The sequence below is a fragment of the Protopterus annectens genome, chromosome 2.part0 (genome assembly GCF_019279795.1).
Source record: "Protopterus annectens isolate FY-2018-M chromosome 2.part0, PAN1.0, whole genome shotgun sequence".
NCBI lineage: Eukaryota > Metazoa > Chordata > Ceratodontiformes > Protopteridae > Protopterus > Protopterus annectens.
The window spans coordinates 1801448111-1801462441 of NC_056728.1; the positions used below are offsets into that span (position 1 = coordinate 1801448111).

The window sequence follows — 14331 nt, forward strand, 5'->3', positions numbered from 1 at the left end:
CTCCCCTTCTATCCTCAGATCTTGTTTGCCACTTTAGACAGTGCATTGTGGTATGCCAGATCTACACAACACATCCTCTCTTGTGCTAAATGTAGCTTTGTCACCGGTATCTTCTACCACAGTTTTAGTGTTAAAACAGGGTTTATATAGTGCTGGTGTTACTTTGTGAGCATTAGGTGTTGGTTAGAGATTTTCTCTGTAATGCTGTTTACTCTGCTCAGGGCATTCCCATCTTTTTATGTATAGTCTTACAGTGCTTAGTGTGTAAGAACTTTTCTTACTACCTTAGATTTACAGCTGTTATCATTACAGGGTATTAGACTGTTGCATAACTAAGTTTTTACTGCTACGGGAGTTAAGTATATATTTGTTGTGATTACTGTTATTTGCTGTCTCTTTCAGATGGAGAAAGAGAAAGGGAAAAGGTTTAAGAAGTGTGTGGTTTGTGGGCATTAGTTGCCCCAACAAGACACCCATGATTGTTGCATCTTCCGTTTGGGCGCTACCCACCTTGAATCTGATTGTTCTGGGACCCGATTTTACAAGTACTGGCCCAAGTTGGATCTAAAAGGGATGCACCCTCATTCTGCAGCTTCTTCTTCCTCCCCTTCTCCCAATAAAAGGTCTGATAAGATGGACACAGCATGATCCTGGGACAGGGACTCAGTCTCAATCCAAGGATCGAGGGGACTTTGGCGCCTCCAGCTCCAACTCCATCGGCCCTGACTCTGCCTGTTTGGATCTGATCACCTGGACTGCCATTGTCCTTAATTCTCAAGTCTCCCACCATCAGCATCAGCGTCCCTTCTTTGCTAATGACTCTTCTGCTTCTGTGGGTAGGTTGCATACCCCATTTCTGCCAGTTTCACAAGCAGAATTGTCCCCAGAATCACCCATCCCATTCCAGATCTGAGCTTCCCTAGATCAGATCCCTCAAACCCCCCATGACAAAAACTCTTTTGGCGATCTACTGGAGTTGAGACAGTGTGGGAGATAGTCCACAGGAAAGCTTTCCCCAGAGCAGTTGGTGTTTCTGGCACATGTCCATCCACGTCCTGGCTACTCCCCCCCCCCAATGTTCTTGGTGTCCCTGAGGGCTTGGAGGAAACCGATGTCGTGCAACCAAATCCCCAGAAACTGTATAGGACTTTGGTCCCACATAAGGACAGACCCACTGGAGTACGGGTCTAGCAGGTGATACTACTGTGGTAGCGGCTGCTATATAAAAAGATGCTATCGGAAGAGAGTTCATTGGTCCAGCCACCCAACAGGAAGTCTCAGGCTCTGTGCCAATTAGGAAAGCGCCCATAAACTTCAGCATGTGCTCAACTACTATAGTTAATTAACAAAGCTTCAATGGAAACTAGTGTCTTAAGTGTCGAATATGGTGAATACCCAGTAGTCCCCAGAGACTTAAAAGTCTCTGGAGACTCAACTGTCCACTAGAGGAGTCGAGTCTATCATGTATGTGCCCATTAGGCTGTTGTCCAACATCTCGCTCAACAGGCACCAGCATCGCCACGCATCAGTGTGCCTGAATGAGTTTGTGCACTTTTGGAAACTGCTTTAAGGCATCCTTCGTCAGTGCTCTATATGGTTATTCCCTTTTTGGCCAAAAGGTCAAGGTGATGTAATCTTACTCCAGGAACTAGAAAGGGGGCAAGAGTCTCTTTTTCTTTGTAAAGCACACCAGCCTTTCCAGGATTCTCCTGGGGAAGGTTCTCCCTGCAGCAAAGGGAGGAAACATAATGGACACCATCCATGGGGCAGACGTCTGCAGAACCAATGCTTCTGAAGAGCTTTTTCTGGAGGTCTTTTTAGTGCACCTGAAGGGTTGCCCAGCTGCTGCACTTTGGAGGTGGTCAGGAGTCACTTGGCTCTCCACCCCTAAGCTTGGGAGGCCATCACCTCAGACACATGGGTATTTATAGAATTCTGAATGGAGGCCATATAATACCCTTCTTTATAAACTGTAAAGGATTCTAAGAAATCTCTTCCAGATGTGATACCCTGTCAAAGAAAGGATGCAGCAATCGAAATCCAAAATCTGCTAGCCGACAAGACCAGCGAGGATCAGGGGTCTATTCTAGATTCTTTTTAGTGCCAAAGAACAAGGAACTCCGACCATTTCTGGATCTCAGAAAACTGAATTGCTTTATCAAACACACTAGTTCCAGATGGTCATGGTGCAGTTCATTCTTTCTCTCCTGGGGAAGGACGAATGCATGTGCTTGACAGATCTCAAGGTTGCCTATCATCACATAAAACAGTGAGGCAGTCCAGGAGATTTCTGTGCTTTCAGCTGGGGGCCAATCATTACCAGTTCCAAGTTCTGCTCTTTGGACTCACCACAGGTCCCTGGGTGTTCAACAAATGCATGGCAGTAGAGCCAGCCCAGCTCAAGCTGCAGGGATTTCAAGTGTTTCCATACCTAAATAACTGGCTCCTTCCCCACTTCCACAAAAGCACTGCTCATCAAGACTCGAAACTCCTTACTCTGGCTGTGTTTGTTCTTAGGCAATACAGTGAATCATGAAATTCCAGTCTAGAACCAGTAGAAGTATTGGAATTATGGTTTCTCAGACAGCCAAACTCTCGTTGTCCAGGCTAATGTCCCTTCACCATCAGGCATCCTATATTCAACAGGTTTCCCAAACCTTCAGCAGCTGCGGATATATGGCTCCTTGTCATATGGTAACGTCTATCTGCCTAGTTCCTCAAACAAGGTTTCATGAGAGTATTGCAGAGGACTCTAGAAGCTCAGTGGTCTTACCTCAAACATCCCATGGATTTTCCATTTTCCGATTTCTCACCTCCACATTTGGTGCTGGTTGGACTCACCGCTGGTTATAGCAGGTGGACTTCTCATTCTTCCTCATCCCTAGTCCACAGTCAATATGGACACTTCCCTTCTGGGATGGGCAGGTGGGGGACATTTCAAGGGGAAGTCAGTTCAAGGGGCTTAGTTGAGTTTTGAGGCCAAACTTCCCATCAATGTCTTGGAGATGAGAGCAGTCCTCCTTGCACTGCAGGCCTTTCAGGACTATCTCTCCAAGGGTGCGACTGCCATCCAAATGAACATAACGTCTGTGTCTGGCACCTGAACAAGAGGGAACTCACTCCTATCCCCTATATTGACAGGCTATGAAGGTCTGGAAATGGAAGTCATCCTCTCAACGGTTTTTGACTGCAATGCACATCCCAGAAAATCAAAGATTCTGGTGGAAAGTTTGAGCAGGAACATTCTCCTACCTCATGGGTGATCCGTGAACCTGAAATCAGCAGCTCAGATTTTTAGTCACTGGGGCACCCCTTGCTGCAATCTTTTTGCCTTCTCATCCAAAATGATGTGCAGCAATGTTTATGTCCTCACGCTCCAGAGGGACAATCACACAGGGATGCTCTGCTGCATGTTTGGCTCCTGCGTCTCTGGTATGTCCACCCCAAATTCCCTTGATAACAGTTTCTTCAGAAGGCACCCCACTGCCAAGAGATGGTCAATCCTCATTGCCCCATTCTGGCCCCAAATGTAGTTCCTCTTTCTTTGACCTTACTTATGCTACTCTCTCTGGGTGATGGATCTGCTCCCGGGTCTGATCTCCCATCCGGCAGGGACAACTCCACCCAAACTTTGCTGCAACAAATTAACTGTATGGTTTCAATTCCAATGGTGACCAGGAATCCTACGTTTTCTGACAGTTATTCATTTTTCTTCATCATCCCAAAAGCCCTCCACGACGAATATACATGCTAGTAAGTGGAAATGTTTTGCCATTTGGGCCTATTCCAAATGTCTAGATACATTTTAAGACCCTTTGGATGCTACCCTGGTCTTTTTCATTCTGGTTTAAGTTAATCTACTTTTTAGGTGCAACTGATTGCCATTTCCAGTTACTACACTGGCAAAGATAATACGTCTTTGTCAGCTCTTAAAGTTATCTAAAGCTTTCCTTAATGGCAACTTTTTGTTGCTGCCCGCTATCTGAGGTCCAATACCTCCAAGGGATCTTCTTCTGATGCTACAAGTGCTTGCTGGTCCTTCTTTTGAACCTTCAGATATGCTGTCTTTAATGTTGTTGTCATGAAGGACCCTTTTTCTTGTGGCTGTTACATCTGCCAGAAACGTATCTAAGTTCTTAGCACTATCCTCCATTCCTCCTTACTTTATTTTTCATAAGAACAGAGTTACTTTTAGGACAAATCCCTTCGTTTTGCTCAAGGTCATCTCAGAGTCTATTCTGAACCAGACAATTCACTTGCCAGACTTCTTTCCAAATTTCAGTAACAAGTTAAGAGTATTTACTTCACTGTCTGGACATGCATATACTACTCACGTTTTATTTGGTGAGAACTGAAAGTTTTAGAAGATTTGACAAACTGTTTTATTTCCTTTTCTAAATTGAGACTCTGGAAGCCTGTGCCCAAACTGAACCTATCCAAATGGCTCTGCACCTGTACTTCATTTGTGTATTCCTTGAAGGGAACGACTTTACCTACAAAATCAAGAGGTCACCAAACTAGAAAAGTGACTACTTCGACTGCCTTTTCCTTGTAAGCTTCAAATGATGATGATATTTGTGCTGCAGCTACCTGCTCTAGCACTTTCACCTTTGTCTCCCATTACAAACTGGATGTTCAGTCAAGGTCAACAGCTTCAGTTGGGCCTTCCCTATCAAAAGTATAGGCAAACAGAAAGAAATAGGGGACTCCCAAGTAAAAGACCTGTACTGGAAGAGTTTTTATTTACATAGGAAAAAATGGGAATTGTGGGAACAATACATGCAGAGGAGGAATGAGGTTTAAAAGAAGGCAGGATTTGAATGAGCTATGTAATATCTGACTGAAACTGACTGGATAGTTTATACATGATGTATAATCTTTGCAACTAAAATTATGACAATATGGTTTGTGATGTATAATGTTTCCAACAAAAATTATGTCAATATGGCTTGTTTTCATTTATATAAACGTATGACTGCCTTTGTCATGCGTGATAATTTAATAAAGATGTTTTATGACTGCCTTTGTCATACGTGATAATTTAATAAAGATGTTTCCTGTTTAAAAAAACACAGCTTTAGTTGGTTCCACCATTTTCCAAATGTTCTCTCCTAGGGCCTCTCTAGGGTTATTTCTAGCTGCAGACTATGTCCCACAGGTTGAAGCCAGACAGAAAGGACAACATTGAACACAAAAGTTATGTACTTACCACAAAGATAGAGCCATGTTGTTTTCTTCCATCTAGTTCAACCATCCCTCCCCACCATTCCCCCTTTCAAATTGTCATGGTGCTTAGCTGAGTGCTCCTGACTGGTCTTGCAGCCAGTCTAATTTCCTGTTATCTTCTCCTCTATTAATATGTTAGACGGCAGAGAGGGGGGAACTCTAGATGAAGACTGTAGAATGGCTGGTTTCAGATCCAATAATAACAATTTTATGATTTTGTCTCAATTCTAACAAATGTTATTATGTTTATGTTTTCATCTGCAATTTATGTTCAGTGTTTGTTATTGACAAACAGGGGAAATAGACAAAATCAGTCAGGTTGGCAGAGTATTCTCCACCTGGATTAAATGACCATTTATAAATTATTATATATATTTAAATGGTATCTAACACCATATCTATTTATTCACACATATGTTTTTGGAAGTGCATTTTCTTTAATGAATGTTCTGTATAATTTAATGTCTTTGACACTATATTTATATCAATAAAGCCTTGTTTCAGATCCAACCCAAATCCAATAATCCACAGGTTGAACTGGATGAAAAAAAGACAACATGGATCTATCATTATGGTAAGTAAATAACTTTTGTAATCACTAGCAAGCAAATATAAGGCATGAGTGTTTATAGAGGTCACTGGAGAAAATAAAACCTCCTTATGAGGGACTTCCAAGATGGCTGAACACTGAGCAATAGCTTGATTTCATCTCTCTCAGTCTGGAAACAGAAAATGAAAAAAAAAAGAAGGTCATTATAACTCTCATTTTAGGTAAAATTCACTTACTGTCTAGTAATCATACTGCCTGGACGCCAGCAAAGAAGAATTTTGGAGAAACTGAAAAAACACTGATGAAGGGTGAAGAGAAAACTGTCTGGAAAGAATCCTACAGCTGTTGCGTGAAAAGCAGTTCAGTTTTCAGCTGGCTTTCAGTAATTTACAGTAAAAAAAATCAATCAGATATATTCAGATGTCTATAAAATAAATGAAAGATTGAAGGAATATTTCAACTCAAATAACTAAAGACTGGAAAAATGGAAGAAGCTTTAACTAGCTATTCAGATGAACTGATAGAACTGCAAAAATCAGAGGCAGAAATGGAGAAAAAAACACTTCTATAGAACTGATCCTAAGTGAGATTATTTCTTCAGCTTACGGAGTGACTACATTTATAATGAAGAGCACACATGGTTAAGGCAACTCTGTCTTACTTACAATATCTAGTGTATTTCCAATTGGGAAGAGTGTTTTTATGACAACTGCATGCTTTGCCAAAGATTAATAGCTCTTTGGTGACTATGGTGACTGCTTTGCAGCAAGTAAAATGACAGAAGTACTACAATCTTTTTTTGGGCCAGGAGACAACAAAGAATTTCATTCTATAACCCAAGAAGATTTGATAAGTGTTATAAAATGTTTTTAATCCAATCCCCAAAGTCTAGCTAATAAAAGTATGAACTAAGACACGACTGGTACAGGTAATTTTAAAATAATTACAGTCTCTGGCTGTTGGAATTCTCGTACATAATCCCTTCTATCCTGGTTACACTAAATCTGAATGCTTAAGAGATGACACAAAGGGAGGTGGCCTATTACTCAATCCATGAAAGTATCAAATCTTCATTAGTATCAAGTGATAATTTATTACAACAAGCAATTGTAGGCTTGTATGATGTCTGCTCGGGTATCTGCCTAAGTGATTTCTGCATTACTGTAGCCTTAATATTGACAAAAGTACACACTGGAACCAACTATACCAGACAGCACAAATGGGAAAAGAAATCTAGTAGTCCGAGGTGATCTTGATATACACTGGAATAATCGGTCAGCTAACAGCTTTTACTCTAAACACTACTTATTTGGTATTGTTTCATGGATTACATCAACTGATTCAAGAAAACACCAGGAGAGCTCATTTACTGGGCAATATTGCTACTGATGTGCCCAATACTGCACATGACATCATTAGGTACCTCCACACATAAGAAAAGCACTTCCAGTGCCACAGTTCACACACAGAGTTAATGATACGGTAATACAGTTTTTACATGTAAAATATTTTGTGGACAATGTGAATAGGGTCTCATTCAGAACCTAGCAGTGAACAAGTTTTTGTGCGCAGACAGCACGCATCCTACCCATTTATTGAATTCTTTACCATATGGTGAATACAGGCGCATTGGTAATAATACTTTTGATAAAAAACACAGATTCAAGAGGAATTCGCAAAAGTTACAGAGAAGTTAATCAAAAGGGGTTATTCAGTGGACATAGAGACAAGCTAAGAGAAGGGCAACAACTGTACTTCATGGCTCTCATGAAATATATAATGGTGGAGAAAATTCTTGGTCAGGATATAAAAACAGAATTTTCAAGGATGACATTTTTTTGTAAATAAGTATTCCCCTTTTTCACAGGTCCTAAAGGAAGCAGTAAATAGATTTTGGCCAATTGTTAAGCAGGATAGCGAAGTGGAAGATCTGTTTCCGGAAAGGATTCTTTTTTCACATAGTAGATTCTTTAATGTCAAGGAAATTTTAAATCTTAGAACACATAGTAGTAAGGGGTAGCATGGGCACTTACCCATGTGGAAAGTGCAAAGTTTGTGGAAAAGTCAGAAACCTTTCAGGTAGCATGATAAATGGCAAAAGGCACAAGTCACAGGACTATTTTGACTGCAATACATGTGGGGTTGTGTACATCTTATGATGTGATTGTGAGCCTTGCATTGGTCAAACAAAAATGATAGTAAAAAAGAGAATAATGGAACATATTGGTGATATTAGGAATGGTAGACTAGAGAGATCTGTTGCTCAACATTTTCATAAGTTTCATGGGGGTTCATACCATAGTTTGATTTTTAGTGTATTGGCAAAATCATATGCTATATAAGGCATTGATATTGTGAGAGCATTACTAAGGACGGAAACTAAATACATTATCAACTTTCGAACACTATGGCCCAAGGGCTTGAATTTCGAGTTAGATTTAAGTGTGCAAATTTAAGTGGTAACATTGCTATTTTTGTTGAGACGTTTTGTATCATGCTTAGGATTCTGAAAGGGAACAATGAATGTATTTTATGGGAATATTTTGTTCATATGTTATTTCAACATTTTCAGGTCTTTTCAATTTTATTCATGCATTCATCCATTCAAATTGTGTGGGAATATTCAAATTGTGCAAAAATATTTAAAAATAATATGTATTTAATAGATATGATTAAGTGGGTAGTACTGTTAAAAATTTTCCAGCAATGTGGCTATAATGGGTTCAGGTTTCAGTCACTGTGATTTTTGAATGTTTGGTTATGCATTGGGTGGAATTTTAATGATTATCAATTAACAGCAATAAGGATGTAATTGGAATGTGTATAAATGAAGTGATATCCTTGATGACTATTCATTCCCTGAAGGTGTTTTGAAGCAGAGGTATTAGGAAGCATCATTAAAATAATTTTGGATATCTGAATCGTGGCTCTGGAAGTGTTTTTCTTATTTTTTTCAGTTTGATGTGGTGTTTGTTTATGGACAACCTTCACACATAACTCAATACGATTTGAAACACGAAGATAAAACAAAATTTATTTTGAAAAAAATTCAACAAAGTTTTTAATACTATCCACTATTTCCAAAGAATTATCAGAGGAGGATACCTATTATGGTCAATCAATCCTTGAAATTATTCTTAAAAAAACCCAAAACATGTAAAGTACTGTATCTTACAGATCAATAGGTAGCAAATCTAACCTTCCTCAGTGGTGGTGCTGTTAAAACTTAAAATCTTTACAACAAATAGAAACCTGTTTTCACACACAAAAAACATCATAACAAAAAGAAGTTAAAATTAGTAAGGACCTAAAACTGAAGATACTAAGTTAAATTAGAAAATGAAAAAAATATAGGAAAATATAAGCAATAAGAAAAGGTACTGTAAATCTGTACATACAAAAATGATTCTACTTTGTGATCTTCGTTAAAAATTTTGTTAATTTAATGGTTGTAAATGGAATGAGGGGAATGAAACAATGATACAACATATTCCAAATGAAACCTCATGCCTTTATATTAGCATCATTATATAAATAATAAGTAAGGCAACTGTTACAACACACACAGCAACATGGGTGGTCCTGATATCCCACCATAGATTTTTGTTATATTGTCAGACAACAATATGTTTCACCACTTCTTAATATTTTCTCTACTGTTGACTACTGTTCATGGTATGGGTACCACATATCAATATCACAGTTACCTCTATAAGAAAAAGAATAAGGATAAGGCTAAAAATTAAAGACCAACCAGCCTGACATCAAATCCTAGGCAAACGGTTTTAACACTGTGTTGTCAATATTATCAACATAGATAATCTGCAACTCCCTGACCCCTCCCAACATGGCTTTTACAAAGGAAAATTAACATTATCATATCTAATAGAAATCTCTAAACAAACATCATATGCTTCAGACACTGGCCACTATGGCAAAGGCGTTTGAATTAATTCTCCAATTCCATCTCAGTTATATTAAAAATGCTTGGATTGCTACAAATGTAGACCAGTCTATCAGAAGATGGGTCAAAGAATGGTTGACAGGTAGATCACAATCTAGTAGAACATGGAGGCAATTCTATGTATTTGCCAGTGAAACTTTGCACTCCAAGGATTAGTTTTAGGTCCTGTTTTATTTAAAATAGTACTTACCTGTATTCCTAAAAAATAAATATTGCTAGACAGGTACGTAGATGACCTAAACGTCTGCTTTGATATCTTCAAAAATAGCTATTCTGGAATAATTAGCTCCTATATGTCAGAAGTCTGCTCTTGGACCAAGCATGGACAAATGCCAAGTGATGTATTTTGGCAAACCTCAAATTTATCTCAAGACAATTGTTTTACTGAAATGGATGTGTTCAGGGACTTTGGTATAACCATCAGTAACAACTTCTCATTTGGCAAATACGTACATGTAAATTAGATGACAAGCCATGAAACAACTTGGAATTATGTTAAAGAACCTTACAACAAGGGATATTAACTTCATACAACCTTCTACAAACTGTATATAAAACCAGTGTTAGTGTATAAAATACAGTTGTCCAAGAACTTAGCATAACAGTAGATGTCTTACTTCTCACTGCTGCAGTATTCTTTACTCTTGGGATGTCCTGCTGAGGATAGCAGAACGTCCAGCCAGCATACCAAAGCCTTTACAGCTTCCAGGCGACATACATCGGACATCTGTCCTATGTGCACGATGTAGGTGCATATATGAAGTATGGTAAGTGCTCTAAAAAAAGAGAACCCCCAGAGAAAAGCAGTTGCAGTAACATATACATCCAAGAAGGATAAAACGATGAAAGAAGGACCCTTCAGCCAGAAGGAGGGCAACAGAAACTAACAGGGAGCAGGATGGAGAAACAAAATACTGTAACAGTGAGAAGTAGGTCATCTACTGTTCTGGTAAGATCTTACATAACTATGCTATGTCCTCCTTTGTCACTGTTGCACATACCTCTCAACCTGTTAGTGTAAGACATCTGGACAAAGCCTGACATAATGAGGGGACAAAGGCAACAAAATAGGGACAGATCTTGAATATTGCGGTTATAAACTTAGAAAGCTGCTAGAATAAAAGGATTTGTGTTATCATGCATTTTATGAAGGATATAAAGTCTGAAACTCGAACGTATGTCACTACTTAGTGACTTCAATCTTCAGATCATCGCAGTGATTTGCCAGAAAACCATAAATTTTATAAGGAAAATGACAAAAATCTGGACAGTTGAGAGGTTTTGCTGTTGCAGTATTCTTTACACTTGGGAGAGTACAAAGGCTATTGGAAAGTATGGGAGGAGGCGCACACACACACACACACACACACACACACACACACACACACACACACACACACACACACACACACTGGATTATCGAACTCTTTGAACTCCTTCAAACTTAATATAGATACAAGGACATTCAGTACACTTATTTATTTATTAGCATTTGTTTACCTGGAAAGTCTGAATAGGCAGTGACCATTTTCAGTGGAAGCAAGGGGAGAAAAGAACTATTATACAGACATCATGGACATCATTTGCATTGTTTCATCATTTACAGTCAATTTCTTTCATAAGCAACAGTTCCATTAGTCAGACATCCTTGACATCATTTAAATCATTTACTATTTCAAGTAAAAATAACAGTTACATGGGTTGTATATGAATATTTTTTAAAAAACATGCAGTGCAATATCACTATACAGTGGATATAAAAAAGTTTACACACCCCTGTTAAAATGCCAGGCTTCTGTGATATAAAAAAATTAAACCACAATAAATCATTTCAAAACTTTTCCCACTTTTAGTATGACCTAAAACCTGCACAATTCAACTGAAAAAAACACACAAATCTGTTAGGGGAGAAAATAAAAAAAATATATAAAATGTACAGTAAACTGGTTGCACAAGTGTGTACACCTTTAAACTAATACTTTTGTATGTGCGCACTCAAACTAATACTTCGTTGAAGCACCTTTTGACTTAATTACTGCATTCAGTCTTCTTGGGTAGGAGTCTATCAGCATGGCACATCTTGACTTGGCAGTATGTGCCCACTCTTCCTTGCAAAAGTGCTCCAAATCTGTCAGATTGCAAGAGCATCTCTTGTGCACAGTCCTCTTCAGGTGACCCCACAGATTTTCTATTGGATTTAGGTCTCGGCTCTGGCTGGGCCATTCCAAAACTTTAATTTTCTTCTGATGAAGCTACATCTTTGTTGATTTGGATGTGTGCTTGGGGTCATTATCATGCTGAAAGGTGAAATTCTTCTTCAGCTTCAGCTTTCTAACAGATGCCTGAAGGGTTTTAGCCTAAAGTGACTGGTATTTGGAACTGTTCATAATTCCCTCCACCTTGACTAAAGCCCCAGTTCCAGCTGAAGAAAAGCAACCCCATAGCATGATACTGCCACTACCATGCTTCACCGTGGGGGTGGTGTTCTTCTGGCGATGCAAAGTGTTGTATTTGCGCCAAACATACCTTTTGGAATTTTGACCAAGAAGTTCAACCTTGGTCTCATCAGACCATGACACATTTTCCCACATGCTTTTGGGAGACCTGATGTATTGTTTTGCAAATTTTAGCCAGGCCTGGATGTTTTTCTGTGTAAGAAAATGCTTCCATCTTGCAACCTTATCCCACAGTCTAGACATATGGAGAATACGGGAGATTGCTGTCACATGTAGTACATAACCAGTACTTGCCAGAAATTCCTGCAGCTCCTTCAGTGTTGCTGTAGGTCTCTTGGCAGCCTCCCTGACCAGTTTTCGTCTTGTCTTTTCATCAATTTTGGAGGGACATCCAGTTCTTTGCAACATCACTATTGTCCCATATTTTTTCCACTTTTTGATGACCGTCTTCATTGTGTTCCATGGTATATGCAATGCTGTGGAAATTTTTTTTGTATCTTTCTCCTGACTGATATCTTTCAACAATAAGATCCCTTTGATGCTTTGTAAGCTGTCTGTGAACCATGGCTTTTGCTGTAGCAGGCAACTGAGTAAATGTCAGGAAAATCCTACTACGACAGCTGAACTTTATTTGGGGTTAATCAGAGTCTCTTTAATTGATGGCAGGTATGTACCCAAGAAGACTGAATGCTGTAATTAAATCAAAATGTGCTTCAATAAAGTAATAGTTTAAGGGTGTGCATACACAACAAACTATTAGTTTAAGGGTTTGCACACTTATGCAACCAGAGTATTATACGTTTTGTATTTTTTATATTGTTCCCCTAACAGATTTGTTTTTTAATTGAGTTGTACAGGTTATAGTTCAAATTAAAGCTGGGAAAAGTTTTGAAATGATTTATTGTGGTCTCATTTTTTTATATCACAAAAACCTGGCATTTTAACAGGGTTGTGTACACTTTTTATATTCACTGTATATAGACTGTCATTTTTTTCATAATATTTATTACTACAAAGACTCGTTCAAACTCTAGAACAAAGGAAGATAAAATAGAGAGTTAGAACATCCAAAAATTGGGAAGGAGAGGGGGAGGAGGCACAAGGAAAATAAAGGAGATGACATGATAGGGGACTGAATAGGTGGGATAATAGTACGTTAAGTTTTGTGCAGCATTTCAGTTATGGCACAAACTCATACAGCTATATTAGGGCCAGTTTAACCAGGGGAGGTGCAGAGACATTTATCCATCAGATATTGCTTAAGCTGGCATCTAAAGTCTTTCAAGTTGGAGACTCTTCTTAAGTGGAGTGAGATGGAATTCCAGCTAGCAATGCAGTGTAAATACAGGAAGTATCCTGCATTTTTGTTCGGTTTAGTTATGAAAAATACAGATTTGTAAGTCGATGATCGATGACTGGTCAGTCTAGGATGCTGACTCAGTAGATTTCTCTTTAGTCTCTGACCTGGGCACTATCCCTTGAACTTATGAACACACTATACGCTCTTAATGATATACATAGCCATTTTAGGCATCAGCTGGGAAAAAATGTACAGGCCTGGGTATGTCCTCTACAATTATTTATCCGACAAAGAAATAAAGCCAATAACACCCCGCCCAAAAAAAAAAAAAAAAACAAACAAAAGAAAGAAAATTAGTTTTCTAATATATGTGCAAAGTCTGCCCCTCCACTTTCACCACACAGCCAAATTAAATGCTGGCACAAAGGACTCAAATTCATATATACTTACTACATGCCAATTAAGTTTATGAAGCTGTATGGAAAACAGCCTGAATACAGACAGCATACACTGTCAATATACAGACTGTGTTTAGGAGTCTGAAGGACTGCTTCAGTTCTATTGAATATACCTAATAAAGCACTACTGGTGGAGAAAAGTAAACCACATTACTGATAATCAAAATGCCTTTTCCATTTCTCAGGTTGAGAAAGAAAAGGCAGCCATGCTGTGCAAGGGCACAATCTCCATATGTTGCATTACCTTACCAGTGTTTTTGTCCTCTAGTTTGATATACGCCACTTTCCCCTTAGCAGTAATTCGAAGTCTGCCAGTCCATGCTGGCTGGTCCAGTTTCCAGTCAGCAGCCCTATGTTAAAAAAAAAGAAAATAAATG

General features: G+C 38.8%; 1 protein-coding gene across 1 annotated transcript in view; it reads right to left on the reverse strand.

The window, feature by feature from the left end:
• The window catches only part of NECAP2 (NECAP endocytosis associated 2), a 1246850-nt gene that overhangs the window by 961489 nt on the left and 271030 nt on the right, over window positions 1-14331 (reverse strand). The window contains exon 2 of the mRNA XM_044061830.1: window positions 14204-14304. Within this exon, the coding sequence (XP_043917765.1) occupies window positions 14204-14304 (101 nt within the window). The remainder of the gene's footprint in view (window positions 1-14203; window positions 14305-14331) is intronic.